The sequence below is a fragment of the Cololabis saira genome, chromosome 2 (genome assembly GCF_033807715.1).
Source record: "Cololabis saira isolate AMF1-May2022 chromosome 2, fColSai1.1, whole genome shotgun sequence".
Classification (NCBI taxonomy): Eukaryota; Metazoa; Chordata; class Actinopteri; order Beloniformes; family Belonidae; genus Cololabis; species Cololabis saira.
In genome coordinates, this window is record NC_084588.1 from 47,043,754 (window position 1) to 47,067,399 (window position 23,646).

General features: G+C 43.3%; 1 protein-coding gene across 1 annotated transcript; it reads left to right on the forward strand.

Annotated features, from left to right (window-relative positions):
• Window positions 1–4,126: 4,126 nt before the first annotated feature.
• LOC133456687 (myosin-11-like) lies at window positions 4,127–8,356 on the forward strand. Its single transcript, XM_061735221.1, has 2 exons — window positions 4,127–6,169; window positions 6,347–8,356. Exons 1-2 carry the CDS (start codon window positions 4,127–4,129, stop codon window positions 8,354–8,356), a joined length of 4,053 nt encoding a protein of 1,350 aa, XP_061591205.1.
• The last annotated feature ends 15,290 nt before the right edge of the window (window positions 8,357–23,646 follow it).

The following is a 23,646-nucleotide window of genomic DNA, read 5'->3' on the forward strand; positions in this document are numbered from 1 at the left end:
ACGCCGATGACACTCAGATATATATCTCGTCCAACCCCACCGCTGCCATTCCTCCCGCTTCCCTCACCACCTGCCTACACGACATCAATACCTGGATGAGCAATAACTTCCTAAAACTCAACGGCAATAAAACTGAGGCTCTTCTCATCGGCTCCAAATCCACCCTCACCAAGTCACAACCCTCTCCCGCCCCTCCCATCATCATCGACGGCTTCCCGGTACCCTTTTCCCCCCACGTCAAGAGTCTCGGCGTCATTCTGGACAATACACTCTCATTTGCACCTCACATCCACAACATCACCCAGACTGCATTCTTCCACCTCCGCAACATCTCCAGACTCCGTCCAGCAATGTCCCAATCCAGCACCGAAATTCTGGTCCACTCATTCGTCACATCCCGTATCGATTACTGTAATGCTCTCCTCACTGGCCTCCCAACCAAACTCACCGACAAACTGCAACTCATTCAGAACTCGGCCGCCCGAATCATCACCCGCATCAAGTCATCTGACCACATCACCCCCGTCCTTATCCAACTCCACTGGCTCCCAGTCCAATACCGTATCATTTACAAAAACCTCCTCCTCACCCACAAAGCTCTTCACAACCTAGCCCCCACCTACCTCTGTGACTTAAGAATACACCCCCTCCCGTACCCTCCGCTCAACCTCTGCTGGACTTCTTTCCACTCCCACCTCACACCTTAGCAGCATGGGTGCCTGAGCTTTCAGTTGTACGGCACCCAGACTCTGGAACTCCCTCCCCCCACACATAAGACAAATAGACTCCATCACCACATTCAAAACGCAACTCAAGACTCACCTGTTTAAACTTGCCCATTCACTTTGACCGGTCACCACACACTACTTTCCACCATACTGTCGCGTTATCTGTACTGTTGCACCTCGGTTGTCCATTGTATATGTGTATGTATTATAATTTCTATTGTATTTCTATTGTATTTCCTGTATTTGTATTTCTATTGTATTTTTGTTTTTGTTTTATTCTGTAAGGTGACCTTGGGTGACTTGAAAGGCGCCGCTAAATAAAATGAATTATTATTATTAATTATTAAACGTGCCCCAAAAATTACCAAATTTGGCATGCAAACCAGGCCTGGCGAAAAATGTGATATTTCATGGTTTGCATTAATGGGCGTGGCAAAATGGCTCAACAGCGCCCCCTAGAAAACTTTTCTCTGCCATAACTTTTGAATGGTTTGACATAAAGACTCGTGGGTGGTGTCATCGGACTCGGTATTGAGTCCTTGAGCTTCATTGGCCTGAATTAGCCCCGCCCTTTCTTCTGATTGGTTGTCCCTATTTTCTGCTATAACTTTTAAATGGTTTGATATAGAAAGTCATGGGTGGTGTCATGTCTGATATGCTTATGGGGGCGGTGGCCGTGAGTGCGAGGGCCCGTTCATCGCTGCTCGCAGCTTTAATTGTCTTTGTATTCCTATATGTTTGACCGTTTTACCGTGAACCGTTTTACTGTTTACATTCCTTTTTCATCAGTTTAGTTTTCTGTCTCTTCAAAATAAAAGCACTTCCGTGTTGAAAGAATATAACAAAATAAAAGCAGCATAACAATAGAAACATGAATTTTTAACTGTAAACTTTTATGAACTGGAGTCCTTTACACCTGGTATGCCCAAATTGTAGGAGATTTCTCTCCACTTTTGTTCCTTTTTATTGAGGTCACAACAGGCCTGCATCTTGTATCCCACAGCTCCTCACACGGACTCACAGCCGTCATTATTTTTTCTTCCATCTTGATCCTCTCTGATCTACAACCTGCAAGTTTTTTTCACCTTCCACCACCTTCTCTCCTATTGGACGCGCCGAGATGTCGTCACAGCGCGGCACGGTGAAATTAAAAAATTTTCAATTTGGGCGCAGGCAGAGGTGTCAAAAGTATTCACATTCATTACTCAGGTAGAAGTATAGATACTAGAGTTTAAAAATACTCCTGTAGAAGTTGAAGTATCAACTCAAGTGTTTTACTCAATTAAAAGTATAAAAGTACTGGTTTCAAAACTTCTTAAAGTATAAAAGTAAAAGTAATGTAAGGGGGAAAAAGCCATTAAGGAGAAAAGCCAAAAAGGTGCAAAAAGTCAAACTTCAGTATGGAAGCATATGAGGAACTATATTCAAGTTCCTCATATGCTTCCAAACTTCAGAGGCATGTTATCATTTATCCTAACCTTTATTGGAATGTACATCCAAGTTTAGTTGCAGGAATCTGAGGGAACGGATGTAAGAACAAAACTGGACAAGAACATCTGAAACAACCACAACCAAATTCACTCTATCCGGATGGAGCAATTTAACTGGATAGTTTTTATTTAAAGGCCGAAATGAAATAGAGTAACGAGGCTGTTTTTAAAATGTAAGGTGTAAAAAGTACAGATAATTGCGTGAAAATGTAAGGAGTAAAAGTAAAAAGTTGTCTGAAAAATAATTACTCCAGTGAAGTATAGATAACCAAAATTTCTACTTAAGTAAGGTAACAAAGTATTTGTACTTCGTTACTTGACACCTCTGGGCGCAGGCAAATATTTTAAGATATTTAGATAATTTTAGATATTTTGCGGTGCAGTATCGGCCAGCAGAGATCATTTTAGATGCTTCCCGTGCCCTGAATGCATTAAGTGACAGGAACATTATTTGATAGGATGTTACTGGACTATCAAATTATGCTACCCCTGAAATATTGATTTAAAATGGATGAATTGATGTATGAGAATGCTGAGATTCATCCTGCAGTGGCAGTGAGGTGATTAGTATCTTACCTGAATGAATGCATTAAGTGACGGGAGCATTATTTGATAGGATGTTACTGGACTATCAAATTTTGCTACCCCTGAAATATTGATTTAAAGTTGATAATATGGGATGTTGAGTATTTGATCCTTCAAAATACATGACCCATGACATTAATTGCATTACATTTTGTGAACATTATACGACAAAGAGGAAAAAAAACCAATGATATCGCTTTATTTGATATTCATTCAGTCATTCTCCTTTATTTAACCAGGCAGGTCATTAAGAACATTCTTATTTACAATGACGGCCTGGCAAAGGACAAGGAAGTGGTTTAGGGAGTAAAACACAGTAAAATTGTAGCTCTACAAAGGTAGAAAACCATTAGGGAGTATTTTCTGATAGGGTAGCAAAACTCGACAGATAGACGCTACTGGTTTATGCGGCGGTAGCATTTTTAGACGAAGCAGCAGAAATCGACAGAACACCGGCAGCGGTCTGCGCATGCGCTCAGAGCGACCGCTTCACCTGCCGCTGGTGTTTGCGCTGCGCATGCGCCCGAATTGAACATTTAGACCAGACGATTTTTTTTGTTTTGTTTAGTTTTTTGGAAAAACATTCGTGGCTTGAGCGCAAGTATAGCCACTCCATAGATCCGCCTCTGGGTGGGACTTTACTTGTATTAGTTTACAGCGCAGTCTTGCCATATCCAATATGGCGGCGACGTTGGTTGCCATGGCGACCGTTGTAGAACGTTAAACTTCAAAGAATGACGCGGGGTGACATCATCGCACCATCGTATAAATACGGTGATTTTTCCCTTCAGAATCATTCCTTTGAGGAGCTAGAACTAGTGACACACTTCTGCAAGACAAAGTAACGGATTAATAACAATAATAATAATAATTATTATTATTCTGCAAGACAAAGTAACGGATTAATAACAATAATAATAATTATTATTATTATTCTGCAAGACAAAATAACGTATTCATAACAATAATACTAATTATTATTATTCTGAGAGACTAAGTAAAGTATTAATAACAATAATAATTATTATTATTATTCTGCAAGACACAGTAACGGATTCATAATAATAATAATTATTATTATTCTGCAAGACAAAGTAACGTATTAATTTGACTACAGAAATGACTTCCAGACTAAATCTGAGAAAAAAGCGGTCATTTAAGACCCCACTTGAAGAGGTTACGTATTTCACCTCTGACGATCCCCCCATTGAAGTTCAAAACAAGAATCCAAGCTGCAATCCACCAAATGACAGAGAACACATTTATTTGGTGGACTTGGATTCAGATTTAAATCTGGACTTCAAATTGGCATTCTCCAAAGAAATGGAGAATGACGAGAAACAACTGGAGGAGCAAAAGGAAAAATTGCAATTGGAGAAAAGAGAAATCAACGAGACAATGATTAAAACGGATAAAGGTTTCCAAGAACTACAGACGGAGAAGGAAACGCTGCTGCAGCAGATCTTCAACTTGGAGGAGGAAAAAAATAAGATTATAGAAACATCAGAAAGAGATATGGAAGAAACTAAACGGGAGAATGAGAAGGAGAGAACTGCTTTGATGGAGCAGAAAACAAGATTGGACCTCGAGAAAGATGAACTTGTGAAATCAAATAAAAAACATGAGGGAGAAATAGAAACGCTGCAATCATCGAAGTGGAACTTGGACGGGCAAAGGGAAGACCTGGAATCCAGTTTCCAAGAACTGGATTCCATTTATTTGGTGAACCTGGACTCTGATGAAGATTTAAATCTGGGATTCAAATTGGAATTCTCTGATTCTGGAATTGAAACGGAAATGGAGCAAAACAAGGAAAAGAGGCTTCAGCAAGAAGGAAAAACTATAGAGGGAGATAAGAAATCAATAAAAGAGGACGGGAAACAATTGGAACTAGAAGCAACAAAAGTCTTGAAAACAGAACTGGAGGAAATCCGTGAAGAACTAGAGGGAAAGAAAAAGAAGCTGCAGCAGCAGGAAAAACATCAATTACTGGAAGAGACAAAAAGAGATATTGAACAAATTAAACAGGAGAATGACGAAGGGAAAATGGATTTGATGGAGCAGAAAACAAGATTGGACCTGGAGAAAGATGAACTTGTGAAATCAAATAAAAAACATGAGAGAGAAATAGAAACACTGCAATCATCAAAGTGGAACTTGGACGTGCAAAGGGAAGACCAGGAATCCAGTTTCCAAGAACTGGATCTGGAGAAAAGTGAGTTGGACTTTATTGAGGGAGAAATTGAAGAAAATTATAAGAAAACTAAGTCACAGAAAAAGAAGCTGAAGAAACAGGTGTCATTTAAGACCCCACTTGAAGAGGTTAGGTACTTCTCCTCTTACGATCCCCCCATTGACGTTCAAAACAAGAATCCAAGCTGCAATCCACCAAATGACAGAGAACACATTTATTTGATGGACCAAGACAATCTGGACTGGGATTCAGATTTCAATCCGGACTTCGAATTGGAATTGTTTAATTGTGGAATTGAAACGGAAATGGAGCAAAACGAGGAAAAGAGGCTTCAGCAAGAAGGAAAAACTATAGAGGGAGATAAGAAATCAATAAAAGAGGACGGGAAACAATTGGAAATAGAAGCAACAAAAGTCTTGAAAACAGAAATGGAGGAAATCCGTGAAGAACTAGAGGGAAAGATAAAGAAGCTGCAGCAGCAATTCACCGACTGGGAGGAAAAACATCAACTAGAAGAGACAAAAAGAGATATAGAACAAATTAAACGGGAGAATGACCAAGAGAAAATGGATTTGATGCAGCTGATAACAAGATTGGACTTCGAGAAAGATGAACTTGTGAAATCAAATAAAAAACATCAGAGAGAAATAGAAATGCAAACAGAACAGAGAATCAGTGAGATGAAGATTCAAATGGAGGAAGGTCTTCAAGAATTCCAGAGAGAGAAGACGGAGATGCTGCAGCAGATCTTCAATTTAGAGAAGAAAATGAAACAATCTGAAGAAGAAAACAAAACCTTGGAGACGGAGAAATCTCTAAGAGAACAATCCAATCTAATATTGGAGGTATTCTCGAAACAATTAACATTAATAAAGAATAGTCTGGATTATAACAGGAAACAGCTGGAAGAGGAGAGGGAGACATTGCAACAGGAGAAAAGACAAATGAATGAGATGAAGATTGAAATGAAGGAAGGCTTTCGACACCTCCAGACGGAGGAGGAAATGCTGCTGCAGCAGCATGGAAAACTGGAGGAAAACATCAAATATTTTACATTAATAAAGAATAGTCTGGATGATGACAGGAAACAGCTGGAAGAGGAGAGGGAGAAACTGGAACAGGAGAAAAGACAAATGAATGAGATGAAGATTCAAAATGAGAAAACTCTTCAAGCACTTCAGACAGAGAAGGAAACGCTGCTGCAGCAATCCTTACAATTAAAAGAACAACAAAATCTCCTGGAAGAAGAGAAGAAAACTTTGGAGATGCAGAAATCTATAACAGAGCAATCCGAGGTAAACGTGGAGGAAGCCAAGCAACAATTGAAATTAGAAAATAATCATCTGCAGCTGCAGGCAAGAAAAGTGGAGGATGACAAGAAAACTCTGGAAAAGGAGAGGGAGACATTAGAGCTGGAGAAAAGACAAATGAATGAGACAAAGATTGAAATGGATAAAGGTCTCCAAGAACTACAGACGGAGAAGGAAATGCTGCTGCAGCAGATGTTTTACTTGGAGGAGGAAAAAGTTGAGATAATAGAAACATCCGAAAGGGATATGGAAGAAAGTAAACGGGAGAATGAGAAGGAGAGAACGGCTTTGATGGAGCAGAAAACAAGATTGGACCTGGAGAAAGATGCACTTGTGAAATCAAATAAAAAGCATCAGAGAGAAATAGAAGTAGACCTTAAACACCTCCGGACAGAGAAGGAAACGCTGATGCAGCAATCCTTACAATTAAAGGAGGAAAAGAAACTTGTGGAAGATGAGAAGAAAACTTTGGAGATGGAGAAATCTCTAAGGGAACAATCAAATCTAAAATTGGAGGAATTAACAAATCAATTAACATTGGTAAAGAATAGACTGCCGCCACAGATGAAAAAACTGAGGGATGACAAGGAAAAACTGGAAAAAGACAGGGAGACATTGGAACAGGAGAAAAGAGAAATCAACGAGACAAAGATTAAAATGGATAATGGTCTCCAAGAACTAAAGAGAGAGAAGGAAGAGATGCTGCAGCAGATCTTCAATTTAGAGAAGAAAATGAAACAATTGGAAGAAGAAAACAAAACCTTGGAGATGGAGAAATCTCTAAGAGAACAATCAAATCTAGAATTGGAGGAATTAACGAAACAATTAACATTGGTAAAGAATAGACTGCCGACAAAGATGAAAAAACTGAGGGATGACAGGGAAAAACTGGAAAAAGACAGGGAAACATTGGAACAGGAGAAAAGAGAAATCAACGAGACTATGATTAAAATGGATAAAGGTCTCCAAGAACTACAGACAGAGAAGGAAATGCTGCTGCAGCAGATCTTCAACTTGGAGGAGGAAAAAGTTGAGATAAGAGAAAAATCCGAAAGGGATATGGAAGAAACTAAACGGGAGAATGAGAAGGAGAGAACGGCTTTGATGGAGCAGAAAACAAGATTGGACCTGGAGAAAGATGAACTTGTGAAATCAAATAAGAAACATCAGAGAGAAATAGAAATGCAAACAGAACAGAGAATCAGTGAGATGAAGATTAAAATGGATAAAGGTCTTCAAGAATTCCAGAGAGAGAAAACAGAGATGCTGCAGCAGATCTTCAATTTGGAGAAGAAAATGAAACAATTGGAAGAAGAAAACAAAACCCTGGAGATGGAGAAATCTCTAAGAGAACAATCCAATCTAAAACTATTAACATTAGTAAAGAAAAGACTGCAGCCACAGATTAAAAAACTGAGGGATGACAGGGAAAAAGACAGGAAGAAATTGGAACAAGAGAAAAGACAAATGAATGAGATGAAGATTGAAATTCAAGACCTCCAGACAGAGAAGGAAACGCTGATGCAGGAATCCTTACATTTAAAGGAGGAAATGAAACGTGTGGAAGATGAGAAGAAAACCTTGGAGATGGAGAAATCTCTAAGAGAACAATCCAATCTAAAATTGGAGGAATTCCCGAAACAATTAAAATTAATAAACAATAGTCTGAAGCCACAGATGAAAAAACTGAGGGATGACAAGGAACGACTGGAAAATCAGATGGAGACATTAGACCAAGAGGAAAGACAAATGAACGAGGTGCAGATTGAAAGGATGGAAGCGCTTCAACGCCTCCAGACGAAGGAGGAGACGCTGCTGCAGCACGTCAACCGTCAAAAAGCAGTTTTGGAAGAGAAGAAGCTGCGAGTTAAGAACGAGATGGATGAATGGCTGGAGAGGAAGCTGGACTTGAAGAAGGGGAAAAATCTTATCAGTGAAATTAACGAATGCTTGGAGAACAAACAAACAGAACTCCAAGAGCTTCCTGCAAAGAAGAAAAAGAGGGGATTCTTCTCAAGGATGTTCAAGAGAAGAGTATCAGACCAGTAGTTTTCCTATTTTTTCTAAAGAAAACTCAAATATCCTACTGTATCTCAAAAAATTAGAATATTCTGGGAATCTTAATCTTAAACTGTAAACCATAATCAGCAATAATAAAATAATAAAAGGCTTGCAATATTTCAGTTGATTTGTAATGAATAGAATAGAATAGAATAGAATAGAATAGACGACTTTATTGATCTCCCAGAGGAGAAATTCAGTCGTGCAGCAGCCAAAACACACACACGCTTTATACAAAAAATGTAAAATAGAAATAACCAATAAATAATTAAATAATAAAAAGAGCAATATAAAAAGTAGAAAAAGAGTATGTACAAGAGATAGCAGAAAAAAGGGACAACCAATCAGAAGAAGGGGCGGGGCTAATTAAGGCCAACGAAGCTTAAGGACTCATTACAGAGTCCCATGACACCACCCACGACTTCCTATGTCAAACCATTAAAACGTTATAGCAGAAAAAAGTATTCTAGGGGGCGCTGTTGAGCCGTTAGGCCACGCCCATTAATGCAAACCATGAAATATCAAATTTATCGCCAAGCCTGGCTTGCATGCAAAATTTGGTGACTTTTGGAGAACTATCAAATATGGACCAATCACATGAAGGGGGGGCGCGCCTTTTGGCGTCTAGCGTCGCCACGTTAACACTTTTGAAAGAGAAAAGTAATGCGTGGTGTCGCAGGATGTAGACGCACATTTTGATGTATAACACACCTGGGTGCACGTTACGGTTCGGGCTGAATTAACTGCCGAAGGAATGGCATAAATTTCGCCAAAATGACACAATGTATTCAAAATGGCCGACTTCCTGTTCGGTTTCGCCCATGGCGCCAAGAGACTTTTCTTTTAGTTGTGCCATGATACAGGTGTGTAGCGATTCTCGTGCATGTACGTCAAACCGTATTGTGGGGCTTGAGGCACAAAGTTTTCTAGGGGGCGCTGTTGAGCCATTTTGCCACGCCCATTAATGCAAACCATGAAAGATCAAATTTATCGCCAGGCCTGGCTTGCATGCCAAATTTGGTGCCTTTTGGGGAACTATCAAATATGGACCAATCAGATGAAGGGGGGGTCCGCTTGTTGGCGTCTAGCGTCGCCACGGTAACACTTTTGAAAGAGAAAAGTAATGCGTGTAGTCGCAGGATGGAGACGCACATTTTGATGTGTAACACATCTGGGTTCACGATACGGTTTGGGCTGAATTAACTCTCGAAGGAATGGCATATATTGCTCCAAAATTACGCAATTAATTCAGAATGTTCAAAATGGCCGACTTCCTGTTCGGTTTCGGCCATGGCGCCAAGAGACTTTTCTTTTAGTTGCGACATGATACAGGAGTGTACCAATTTTCGTTCATGTACATCAAACCGTATTATGGGGCTTGAGGCGCAAAGTTTTTTCTGTCTGAACCAACCAGATGAAGGGTGGCCGCGCTTTTTGGCGTCTAGCGTCGCCACGGTAACGCTTTTGAAAGAGAAAAGTAATGCGTGTAGTCGCAGGATGGAGACGCACATTTTGATGTATAACACACTTGGGTGCACGTTACGGTTCGGGCTGAATTAACTTTCGAAGGAATGGCATAAATTTCGCCAAAATGACACAACTAATTCAAAATGGCCGACTTCCTGTTCGGTTTCGGGCATGACGCCAAGAGACTTTTCTTTAAGTTGTCCCATGATACAGGTGTGTACCGATTTTCGTCCATGTACGTCAAACCGTATCGTGGGGCTTGAGGCACAAAGTTTTCAAGGGGGCGCTGTTGAGCCATTTTGCCACGCCCATTAATGCAAACCATTAAATATCAAATTTTTCGCCAGGCCTGACTTGGGTGCAAAATTTGGTGACTTTTTGGGCATGTTTAGGGGGGCAAAAAAGGCCTTCCTTTTGTCAGGAAAATAATAATAAAAATTCCTGCAAATACAATAGGGCCTTCGCACTGCAAGTGCTCGGGCCCTAATAAAAATGAATCCAGAATGTATGACATTTTTGTTTTTTTAATTGCATTACATAAAATAAAGAACTTTATCACAATATTCTAATATTCTGAGACAGTCCTGTAGATATCTAGACACATTCACTCCTCCACACACACATCAACACACAGACCCCACAACAACTTTCATCAGCATACAATCATTTTTGTTATTGTTATTGGACATTAGCTCCTGTTTTTGTTAAGGGTGGTTATTGCTGATGGATAAAAACTGTGTTTGAGTCCGTTTGCCCTCGTTTCCATGAGTCTGTATCGTTTCCCAGAATGCAGCAGTTCCAACGGCGAGTGTCCTGGGGTGTGAAGTGTCTTTTATTACAGTACTACAGTACTACAGTACTACAGTACTACAGTACTACAGTACTACAGTACTACAACGGGAGGTGGAGGTGTTCCAGTGTGGAGAGAGGGCAGCCGGTACTAAAGTACTACAGTACTACTACAGTAGTACTATGACCCTCTGGAGGTCTTTCCTCTGAGCTGCTGTACAAACTGAGAATATGTAAAATAAATGAATGTAATTGAATTCCCTTTTGTGTTTTAATTTAGTCTCTATTATAGGAATTACATACTTAAGAATGATGAGAAAATATGTTTCTCTATTTTAATTATTTTTGTGAGTAAAAAGGAGAATTGGGGTCTCCAGGAAATATCTGGTTTAGAGCGGCAAGGTATGGATGTGTGTCCAAGTTAAAGGACACGGATACGGATTTCCAGGTCAAATGAATTTAATCAACTGTGTTCTGTAACAATACAAACAAGAGAAAAACGTATTAATATACTGAAACCAGAATACAAAGTAAAAAACATAACATACATGTTTCATTAGTCAAATATTACAGCAAATGACCAATTAATATTAACATATCACCTCCAAAGAGGTTTATAAACTATAGAAATGAACATAGTAGCATAACTAATATATTACATAACAGCAATTTAACTGTAGTTTCAACAAAGTGTAAACGGATAAACATGCTGATGCTCAGTTCACCTTATAATGTCATTTAAAGGAGCCGTCTGTAAGAAATGTCCAAAACTGGTACTGCAGTCACTTTCAAAATATTGTTGATCGGCGTGTACCCTCCCCCTCCTCCCCCCGACCAGAGGTTGCCAGGTAGGCTGCAGAATGCAGCAGGAACGTAGGCTGCCATGGCTGCGATAATTAGAGCCGAACTGGCAACCCGGATGCCGAAACAATACTGACTTGGTGATTGGGAGATAGGTGGAGGGTGGAGCTTCAGAAACAATACTGACTTGGTGATTGGGAGATAGGTGGAGGGTGGAGCTTCAGAAACAATACTGACTTGGTGATTGGGAGATAGGTGGAGGGTGGAGCTTCAGAAACAATACTGACTTGGTGATTGGGAGATAGGTGGAGGGTGGAGCTTCAGAAACAATACTGACTTGGTGATTGGGAGATAGGTGGAGGGTGGAGCTTCAGGCCAAAACAAAAAATGACAACATAAACATCAGTTGAGGGCTGCAACTCCTCTTTTTAAACTGGAATATCCTGGCTTGAGTGCTGTTGTCAGTGACATAAGTATTTGAAATGAACATGATTTTTAAATGTCTGTTGACATATCGGGGTCATTTTATGATTCGTTTTATCATTGCTCTTACATACAGCTCCTTTAAGCTCACCTTTAGGCATCTACGCACAGTAAAAACTAAAAAAAAACAGGCGGATGGTTAAAACGACGAAGAAAACAGCACCATCTATCGGCAGCCACATGAAGGAAAAGTAAACTGCCTTCGTTCAACGGCGTCGGAACGTAACGGTTGTGGTGCGTTCAGGGACCGTTGGTAAAGTCTGGTGAGTCCAGTAACGTAGGACAATTAAATATACACATAGAAAAAATGAATAATATAAAATACTATGAACTAGTAAACATAAGCAGTGTGGGCTTTCTAACAGTGAGGGTTTTATATATTGTTTATCGGCACTACCTTGTTCTCTATAGCTGATATAACATGAATTACTCCTATGTGGGATCAAATTCTTATTTTTGCCGTCTGAGAAAATTAAATATATGTGGTGCCTAACTGTTTCCCAAGTATATTAGTGCGTGTGTGAATGAATAAATGAGACGTAAAACATACATTTCTTTGTAGACAGGCGCTTTTATGAAAATAAGTCAATTTACTTGTATTACTTTACAGCGCAGTCTTGCCACATCCAATATGGCTGCGACGTTGACGTATCGCAGCAGCTCCATGGGGCGGATACGGATAGATGTCTATGGTTTCCCGTGTTGAGTTCTGTGCATCAGTATAACGGGGAACTTATACCGGGAACTCGTGCAACGAGAAATGTTCCGCACTGTTTGGAGTGCAAAAGTAAATTGCGATTAAATGCGTTATTTTTTTTTGGCAGCACAGTGGCTTAGTGGTTAGCACTGTTGCCTCACAGCAAGAAGGTTCGACTCCCAGGCCCGGCAGGGTCTTTATGTGTGGAGTTTGCATGTTCTCCCCGTGCTTGTGTGGGTTTCCTCCGGGTATTCCGGTTTCCTCCCACAGTCCAAAAACATGCATGTTAGGTTAAAGGTATTGTGACATCATTTTTAACATGCTTTTAACACTATTAAAAGTCTTGGCCAACATCCCTCAAATGTGTCTAAAAGAGTGTAACAAGAAAAACTTCACTCTAGTACTCTTTTCCTGGCTTTTTATTACAGTGTTTTTTTGCGCCGTGAAAAATGCTTCCTTTCCCCCCTTTCCTGTCAATCATTGCTCCGCTCCTCCTCCAAACCTCCTCCTCCTCCAGCCATACGCTCACAGCGGCGTCGGAGAGCGACAGGCGCCGGGAGCGACAGGCGAAGCATGCACGGAAAAGCAGCAGGGAGAACCACAGCAAACAATCACAAAAATAAAGGCATGTAAATAAAGTGTCCCCTTATCTTAAGTCCAGTCAGTGGCCGCGGGTCTTCTTAGCAGTTTTCCTCCGCTGATGAGAACAGAAGAGGCTGTAAACAGCTCCTTGTTAAGCCTCATTTATGGTTCCGCGTTAAATCGACGCAGAGCATACGCCGTAGGGTTCAGCGTACGGTGCGCGTCGCCGCGTAACCCTACGCCGTAGGTTCTGCGTCGGTGTAACGCGGAACCATAAATCAGCCTTTATGGTGCGCTGGAGAGGAGAGGAGACATGGAGCTGGGTGGAGGGGGCGGTGATTTAGCGGATCGTTACGTAACGATCCGCCACCAAACCACATGCGCCGTTTTTGCACAGTTATGCGGAAAATCCCAGAAAGCACACAATACACTGAATGTTAAAAGTTCGTTGTTTTTTGGGTGTAATTGATGTCAAGACACCCAACAAAACACAAAAAATCAAGAAAAATGTGTTTTTCATGTCACAATCCCTTTAATTGGTGATTCTAAATTGCCCGTAGGTGTGAGCGTGAGTGTGCATGTTGTGTGTTTTTATGTGGCCCTGCGATGGATAAATCGGGTATAGATAATGGATGGATGGATTTTTTTTTTGTCGCATTATTTTTCTGTAGTTAATTAATCGTAATTAAGGCGATAAATTCCCAGCCTTAATATATATATATATATATATATATATATATATATATATATATATATATATATATATATATATATATATATATTAGTATATGTGTGTGTATACATATATATATGTGTGTGTCAGACCTCACAGATCCACCAACATGTTCCAAACGGAGTAGGATTGAAGTAAACACTTATCCAGTCCTACCCTTGAATATTATATAATTACATACATTCTTACATATAACAAGAGTTTCAATAAACTTACTTATAAAACACACATAACCAAACACCCCTACTTTAATAACTATTCAATATAGTGATATAATACTCAATTATATGTATATAAATATAGTAAAAATCAAACAAATCAAGGCAAACAAAAGAAAACAAAACAAACGCCCAGCATTTAGTTGTGCTACTATGTATAATGTATGTACCAATAGAAGTAATTATAATGTATAGTAGTACATTATCATTACTTTACTATAATACTACAATATAATATAGAACAATAGACAGCAATGATATAACAATGTACTTGATTAACTATAGTAGATATGCTAAATATACTGGTCCATATATTTACCCTCAATTATATACATAAAAATTACCATAAATCTATATATCAACATATCTACATATAACTATAAATCTAAATATCTTAATAGAGATATAGATATATAAATACTGTACGTATAATATAACTCAATATATCTATATACATACCTACATATAACATATCTATATCTATAATATGAGTCTCCATGTGGGTTTAAGGCCAAAGTTTAAAAAAGGAAAGGTGCTGGAAAAGGCCTGAGGCTGCACAAGGATGTGAAAAAACTTCAGGAAAGAGTAAAGACAAAAAAGCTCGAGAGATAAGGAGATAAAGTTAAAGTGACTTTTAAAAGCGGAGATTTATAATCTGTATTGAACTGGAGTTGTGTGTTAATTCCAGGCTGTAAACCTTAAGTCTTTTCTTCAGAACCAAACAGACCAGTGCAAGAACTTGTAGCTGTCCATGATTCTCTCATCACATCATGAACCATCAACTGTTTCTAATTGGTTCCAGATCAATAAGCTAACTCTTCTGCAACAAAAATAAACCTTATGTAAAAGAAGAAGCTAAAATATTCATTAATGGAACTGAAATCCTTCAAGTATCACACACAGCATTTCTGGGTGTTGTTTTGGATGAAGGTCTAAACTGGAATAATCATATTAATCAATTATAGTTTTCATTTTCCATATATGAATTACTGCAATATTGTCTGATCTGTAATTTATCCAACTTTTCTCAACAAATTACTGATAATCCAAAAAAGTTTCTTAAGAACGATCTCGGTCTGGTAGACACCAACCATCTGCACCTCTTTTTATGAAATATTCACTATTATCCTTCATAAACTTCATGTTTTTCACTCCTGCTTGTTTGTGCATAAGTTTATGAAAAGAAAACAAGATCTTCTTGTCACTTTCCAGCAGTTGTTTTACTTTTTCATCTGATTTTAATTCATATCCAACTAGACACAGTGGCAATCTTCATTTACCCTTCTGTTAAACATCTGGGGTCCGTTTCACAAAGCAGGTTTAGTGAAAACTCGGAGTCTGTTAACCCTGAAATGAAGGAAACTCTGAGTTTTCCGTTTCACAAAGGGAGGTAACTCAAATCAGAGAAAGAGGAGTAACTCTAGCCTGTTTCACAAAGAGAGGTAACTTAAGCTCTCGGTCAGTTACCGTAGTAACAGACGCTCTGAAACTAACCTGGTCGGGACCAGGTTTATATTGTAGCCGAGCGTACTGGGTTCGCCTGTACGGTAGGTGTTAATCCTAGACTTATAATCGGGACAGGAGCCGAAAGTGGATTCGGTAACCACCGCTTCTTTATTTCCTCCTCCACACTCAAAAACAGGAACAGGATGAATGACGTCACAGCTGTACGGCAACTCAGGCAGGATAAAATACTCCCCCTCCTTCAATAACACAATCCCCTTTTGAGCCAACACTAAACAGTTTGCTACATACGTCCCCCCCTCACTGAGAAACGTCCCCGTTTCACTATACTCAAACCAGAGAGCAAACCAAACAACCAAAAAAAAATAAAAATAAATAAATAAATAAATGAATAAATAAAAAAAAAAAAAAAAAACAACCCCCACAATGCAGCCACTCCCAGCGCATTCAAACCCGTGCAGTACTCGACAAGGCTGAAAAAAAAAAAAAAAAACAAAAACAACCTCCCCAACATGTCCGGCACCCCATAAGGCACAAAAGTTGGACCCACAAACAACATTACTTCACATTTTTTTTTTCATCTTCTTTTTTTTTTTTTTTTTTTTTGTTTTTTTTTTTTTTCTTAAACACATCTCCTGGGCTAGAACACTGGAACCTCAGAACATGACAAAGTCCCGAAGATGCGACGGCTGTCGCACCACTCTCCCCCTGCGAGTCTGCCCGGGCACAGGCTCCAATGAGTCCCCCCACAGTCCATAGTCCAACTCCCCTGCCTGAGGGACAGGCGACGCCCCCACGGCAGGAGGACTCCCAAAGGTGGGAGGGGAGGCAGGTGCAGCTTGTGCAGGCAGAGGTAAGGTGTACGGCTTCAGCCTGTCATGATGAACCACCTGAGCTCGCTCCCCCAAGTCCATCGGATTACTGATGCGGTACGTTAGGGCTGCCTCTCCACCAGAGACCAGCACCTGCACAATTCTGTATGGACCCTTCCAGTGCGGCGCCAGCTTAGTACGGCTCTCCGTGGGGTTATTCAGCCACACCAGTGCGCCCACTCCATAGGCCCGGTGGCAGCTCTTCTCATCATAGTACAGTTTCTGTCTCTCATGAGCCTCCACTGCATTAAGCCGGGCCGCACTGAAAGCCAACTCCAGCCGTTCTGCCACTGATGAAACGTAGTCCAACAAGAGCCCAGAGCCCCGGCAGTCCAGGACACTAGAGGGCACCAGCACATCAGCAGGCACTCGGGCCTCACGCCCGTGCATGAGGTAGAAGGGGGTGAACTGGGTGCTGGCGTGTTTGGACGTGTTATATGCAAAAGCGACCTGCTTCACATACGTGTCCCACTCACCCCCGTGAGAAATCAACATCTTAGCCAGCTGGTCAATCAGAGTCCTGTTATGACGCTCCACCATGCCATCGGACTTGGGGTTATAGGCAGTGGTACGCGTCTTCTTTATACTAAGCAGCTGGCAGAGTCTCTGGATTACTTCCGCCTCGAATTGGCGACCCTGGTCGCTATGCAGGACTTCTGGCACCCCATGCACCAGCACATAGTCCTCAAACAGGCAGTGAGCCACAGTGTGTGCCGTCTGGTTTGGCAGAGCGTACAGCGCCACGAACTTGGTGAAGTAGTCCTCCACAACCAGGACGTATCGACTCCCCCTGGAAGTCAAGGGCAGCTCCAAAATGTCCATAGCCACCCTCTGAAGGGGGCGGCCAACCCGGGACCCCCCCATAGGAGCCCTCGGTCCAGGGACTGGGCACCTGCGGGTCTGACACGCCCTGCATTGTTCACACCACTGCCTTATATCTCTCAGCATGAAGGGCCAGTAGTAGGATTGGCGGGCCCTGTCCCACACACGTTCGGCAGAAAAATGTGCAGCGGCCGGCCCCCCATGCAACCGCCGCAGCAGCTCTGGCACTATGGATGCGGGAACCACCACCTGAATTTGTGGCTCTCCCGTGGGCGCAGGCAGTGTGGTGCGACATAACAGTCCGTTTGTCACCGACAGACGGTGAAACTCAGTCCATAACTTCCTCAAACTGGGGGAAGATCCCCTGGGAAGTCTACGAGGCCTCCTGGCCACGCCCTGTTCCAGCCACGCCAGCACGGCAGAAATATCAGAGTCCTCACGCTGTAATGACTGCAACTCCGCCTCTGTACCGCAGAGAGAATCGGCCAGGACTAGATCCACCTGCGCTCCATCAGCCGATGGCCCGCCGTCTGCTGCCCCCACGGAGGCCACGGTGTGCGGCCCCCCTGATGAGAGATCCGGCTCGGGAGGATCAGAGGGTGCTGGTCTACGGGACAGTGCATCAGCATTCTTATGGCGGGCGCCGTCCTTGTGCACCATGACCCAATCAAACGGATCAAGCTCCAACACCCACCTACTCCTCCGTCCGGTGGGGTCACCATCAATGGCCATATGTCTAAGGCCCAGCAGGGGGCGATGGTCAGTTATGATGGAGAATGCAGACAGTCCCACGTAGTGCTTAAATTCACGCACGGCCCACACCACAGCCCACAGTTCTCTATCAAAGGTGGACCACCTTTTCTGGGCGTGGGTGAGGGCCTGGCTGGCGTAGGCTATCACCCTCTCCAGACCACCATCATCCTGCGCCAGCACCGCCCCAACGGCATCTTTAGAGGCGTCGGTGTACACCTTGAAGGGAAGTGCAAAGTTCGGCAGCGTAACCACCGGTGAAGAGGTTAGTACATGTTTGAGGTAAGAGAATGCAGCCTCGCACTCACCCGACCACTCGAAAGGCACGTTCTTCCCCGCCAGCCGGTTCAGAGGAGCTGCATGCTGAGAGAAATCACGCACAAACCTCCTATAATAGGAGCATAACCCCACAAAGGCTCTCACTTCCGAGGGAGTGCGGGGGGTCGGCCATGTTCTCACCTTATCAGTGTTCCTTGGGTCTGGTAGAAGGCCCCCCCTGGAGACCACATGACCCAGGAATACTACGTGGTCTCGGGCAAAGTGGCACTTCCTTGGGTTCAGCTTTAAGCCTGCTGACTGGATTCTGGACAGGACCTCCTCCAGGTGCATTAGGTGGTCTTCGAACGTTCTGCTGTAGATCAGTATATCGTCCAAATACACCATACAGATGTGCCACGGCAGGCCCCTCAGGATGAGCTCCATCATGCGCTGAAATGTGGCGGGAGAGTTAGTCAGGCCCATAGGCATGGCTCGCCACTGATACAAGCCTCTGCCGGTAGTGAAGGCCGTCTTCTCTCGGTCCTCCTCAGCTACCTCGACCTGCCAGTAGCCATTCGAAAAGTCAAGTGTGCTGAACCAGACCGACCCAGCTAGTGCATCAAGGCTGTCATCCACCCGTGGGAGGGGGTGGGAATCCTTAATGGTCACAGCATTGAGGCGGCGGTAATCGATGCAGAACCTCCACTGCCCCCCTTTCTTTCTCACCAGCACTACCGGGGATGCCCAGGGACTACAGCTCTCCTCCACCACTCCGTCAGCCAGCAGCTCCCTCACCTGACGCTCGATCTCTGCGCGCTTCTCAGGTGATGCGCGATACGCGCGCTGCTTGACGGGGTGATGACCTCCAGTTCTGATGTGATGTTTAACCTGTGTGCACTTGCCTGTGTTCTTGCCTGACAGGTTGAAAACATCAGTGAACTTCCGCAGCAGATCAGCCAGCTCCGCCCTCTGCTCTGTGGAGACGGGAGACTCCTCCAAGGAGATAGGGCCCTCAGGAGCGGTCGGGGTGGCCGTCACGTTGACGGGGGCACGGGGGGGCACTAAAATGTCAGTCTTTGCCACCGGGTAAAACTCCCCCAAGTGCAGCCCCCGCTTAAGTTCCACCGCCTCCCCTGTGGGATTGAGGACGCGGGCCAGGGTCACCCCGCCCTTCACAGTGTTCACCGAATGAGCCACAACCAGTCCTGTCGTTTCTGGAATGTTAGGTTCCAGATACCCCTCAAAGTTTGTGACGGGCCGGCCTGCCCCCGCAGGAAAGAGAACATCCACCGGCACTAAAGCTTCACTTAATGGGGGAATAATCCTGACATCCGCAAGAGACACATTACAGCACTGTGGGACTAATTCCTGACCCCGGAGCAGGGGAACAGAAACGTCCCACAACTGCAACACACCCCGTCCTAAATCCAGCAGCGCATGGTTCTTGCTCAGAAAGTCCAGCCCGAGCAGAACACACTGGGTAGATTCCCTCAGTACATAGAATGTGTGCTGCCAGTATGTAGGGCCCAGGTGAAAGGTGGCCTCGACTGTCCCCAGCGTATCCAGCATCTGTCCATTCACTGCACGGGAGTCAACATAGTTCTTTTTCAGGGGTCTGTTTCGTAGAGCAGGGACCAACATACGAAAATCAGCACTAATCAGTGACACTGTGGCACCTGAGTCCACCAGAATAGTAACCTCTGTGCCTTCGACCACACCCCTTACAAAAGACGTAGAGCGGTCAGCACAGTCCATGTCAGCCGCGTCACTGCAGCATTCGTGGTATCGGGGGCCCTCAGTCAAAATGGCTGGCGTTTCGGGCGTAACACCAGCTACCATCAGTTTCCCTGATGGTTGTCATTCTCGTGCTGCGGTCGTGGCAAGAAATGCACGCCCCGCCTCCTGGGCTCCTCTTCACGCTGGGCACGCCAGCTCGGACTAGGGCTCCTGCCCCCAGGCGGCTTAACGGTGGAGGGAACCCCCGTGGGGTCCGAGCGATAGCCCCGTAACTGGAAACCACCTTGGGACGGGAACTGCTCACGATCGGGGGAGCGGCCACGGTACCCCTCACGGTTGAACCTCAGTTGGCACCCCCTCTCTCCGCAGTTACAGGTACAGCGTCCCCCAGAGGGCGAGCGGGGCCTCTGCCCCTTCAGGTTCATATTCTGTGATCTCAGTCTCTGATTTTCCTCACACATCCCTTTCATCTCCCCTTTCATGGCGTGCATTTCTTCAGTCAGCTTTTCAATAGCCCTCTGAAGGCTGTCAGAAACTGACACAGACTGCACAGACGGTCCTCCCCCGGTGTAGGCAGCTGCACCGGTACTCACACAGTCTCTCTGCAGGGCCACCCTGGCATTCTCACAGCGCTCCGCTATCAGCAGAGCCTCCTCCAGATCAGTAGCGCCCAGCTCAAGACACTTGGCCTTTAACGCAGGGTCCAAGCCAGCCAGAAAACGTCGAAACTTCTCCTCTCTCTGTGCAACGGCACCATAATCCGGGAACGCCTCCGCGACCAGCCGGCTCACGTCAGCAGCGAACACCTCCAAGCTCTCCCCCGGAGCGCGCAGCCGAGCCGACAGGCTGGCTCTGAAGCGGTCCATTAACTGTCTCTGTCCAAAAGCTGCTCCCAGTCTCTCCTTAACTGCATTATAATCCGATTTCGTAGCTTCGGAGAGGCTGTCCCATAGCAGGAAGGCTGACTTGGCAAGACGAGTAGGAAGGATCCTCACCAGCTCCTCGTCGCGGCAACGGCTGCTTCCCGCCGTCGCGCTAACGGCTACTTCCAACCGCCTCACCCAGCTGACGAAGCTCTGGCTCCCGTCACCAGAGAAAGGAGCGGGCAGCTCAACTCTGACATCCCCGCCGTGTGATTGTCTCTCAAACCACGCCCTGCCGGGTTTAAAAGGGTCCTCGTCCCCGAGCCACATGACCACAACGAAGCCGGGAAGCTAAGCGGCTAACCGAGAGTCCAACGGGTCACAGCGCGACACCTAACGGTCTCCAACACAGCGGTACGTACAAGAGCACCGCTGCCACCAATGTAGCCGAGCGTACTGGGTTCGCCTGTACGGTAGGTGTTAATCCTAGACTTATAATCGGGACAGGAGCCGAAAGTGGATTCGGTAACCACCGCTTCTTTATTTCCTCCTCCACACTCAAAAACAGGAACAGGATGAATGACGTCACAGCCGTACGGCAACTCAGGCAGGATAAAATACTCCCCCTCCTTCAATAACACAATCCCCTTTTGAGCCAACACTAAACAGTTTTCTACAATATGAATGAACCTGGAGTTTCTCTGCGTCTCCACCCTCTTTCAGAGACACACGCACATTTGACTTCCTCATTCATTCAGTCAGCAGGCGAGTTTTGGCGAAGTTCTGCCGTCTGTCATTAAAAACAGAGTCAGAATATATATTAGAAGTCCATTGTCACGAACATGGCATGTCCTTTTGATGAAGACACAATTGATGAAGGTGCAGAATTAATGCGCAGAGAATTAAATATTCGTCGGGAGATGGTTATCAGACCACGTAATACATGTACATTATATACATAGTCTCATTACAGGCAAAGCAATATATGTTAATCCTCTATTTGTTATAATTTTGATGATTGAATTGTTTAATGATTTCATAATATATTCTAATTTGTTTAGATATTTTATTTGGGGTTTTCATAAACTGTGAGCCATAATCATCAAAATTATAACAAATAAAGGCTTGAAATATCTCACTTTGCATGTAGTGGGAAATAATATTTGTTTCACCTTAAGTTGAATTTACTACGAATGAAGTTTTGCAATATATTAAAATTTTCCGACCTCCACCTGTATATTATTTCATGAATAAATAAGAGCATAATACAGGGGTCTCCAACCCTGGTCCTGGAGAGACCTATCCAGCATGTTTTAGTGTCTCCTGCATGAACACACCTGATCCTAATCAATGGTCGTCATTAACTTGTCATCAAGGTCCGGACAGTTCTGTTGCTGACACAGCTCCTTGTATCATGGTGTGCTAAAAGCAGGGAAAGATCTAAAACATGCTGGATAGGTGCTCTCCAGGACCGGAGTTGGAGAACCCTGGTGTAATATGTGTCTGTATTGGTTCAATACGGAACGCAACTTTTAATTCCCAATTACGGAACAATTCCGTATTTCAAGGGACGGGTGGCAAGCCTATTATCATAAACCTGTCCAAGTCATCAAGGGGTTCCACAGGATTGCAGGTGAATGATGTAGAGATCTGTTAAATTAATTTTATATTATATTCTGTGCTGCGGTGTTACTCTTTTTTTCGAAAAACATGTTCAAATTCGCCGTATGCGCGCATTAAAATCTCTAATTCCATTCGGGTGAAAAAGGACACGGCGTGAAGTATGTGGATCTTCAGATGCAAACTAACGTTTCCTCAAAGGGATTTTGTAAATTGAAATGATAAATAAAGTTTGAAATAAAAAAAATAAAAAGTCGCTCTTTTGTTGTCGCCGGTTGCCATGGTGAATCCTTGTATCAGCGCTCTACTGATGATGGCTTTTGATTTCCCTCACGCACGAGCTTAACTCCAGGTGAAACTACTTAGAGTTGAGTAAATTACCTCAAATCCGCTGTTCTGGAACCGAAAACTCAGAGTTTCCAATCTCAGAGTAGATCAACTAAGAGTTCAGGATTAGACTCAGAGGCCCAATCCCAATCTCCACCCTCGCAGACTCGTAGACTTACGTACGCGCTCCCGCACCTTGCGTAAGGGCTTAAGGCTGCCCCATTCCTCAAGTGGTTAAGTGCGCGAGGGCTCCCGGCAGCCATTTTCAGCCCTTACTGCCCCCTTCCCGCAAGTCAGCATCCCAGCACACTCTGGGAAAGGGAATTACCCACAGTTCATTGCGTTGTGACATGAAAGGAGGTTACCAGGGAGAATGTAAACAAAACAGGGGGCGGAGGAAAAGGAACATGTGCGACTGCGAGAAGAAAGTTCACCTGTAAGTATAAATACATAGCCCACTGGTGATTTAAATTCAGAAACTGTTGTCCCGTGATGATTTTTCAACGGCCCTATTATTTCCTTTACAAACAGGGAGCGACCAACAAACATATTATTTAACTATTGTTCTTTGGTTTAAATATATATATATATATATATATATATATATATATATATATATATATATATATATATATATATATATATATATATATATATATATATATATATATATATATATATATACACATAAAAATTAAAAAAAAAAATATATATAGCCTATATATATATATATATATATTTTTTTTTCTCTTTTCTTTTTTTTGAGCATGTTCGAAATAAAGTTTTTCATTCACT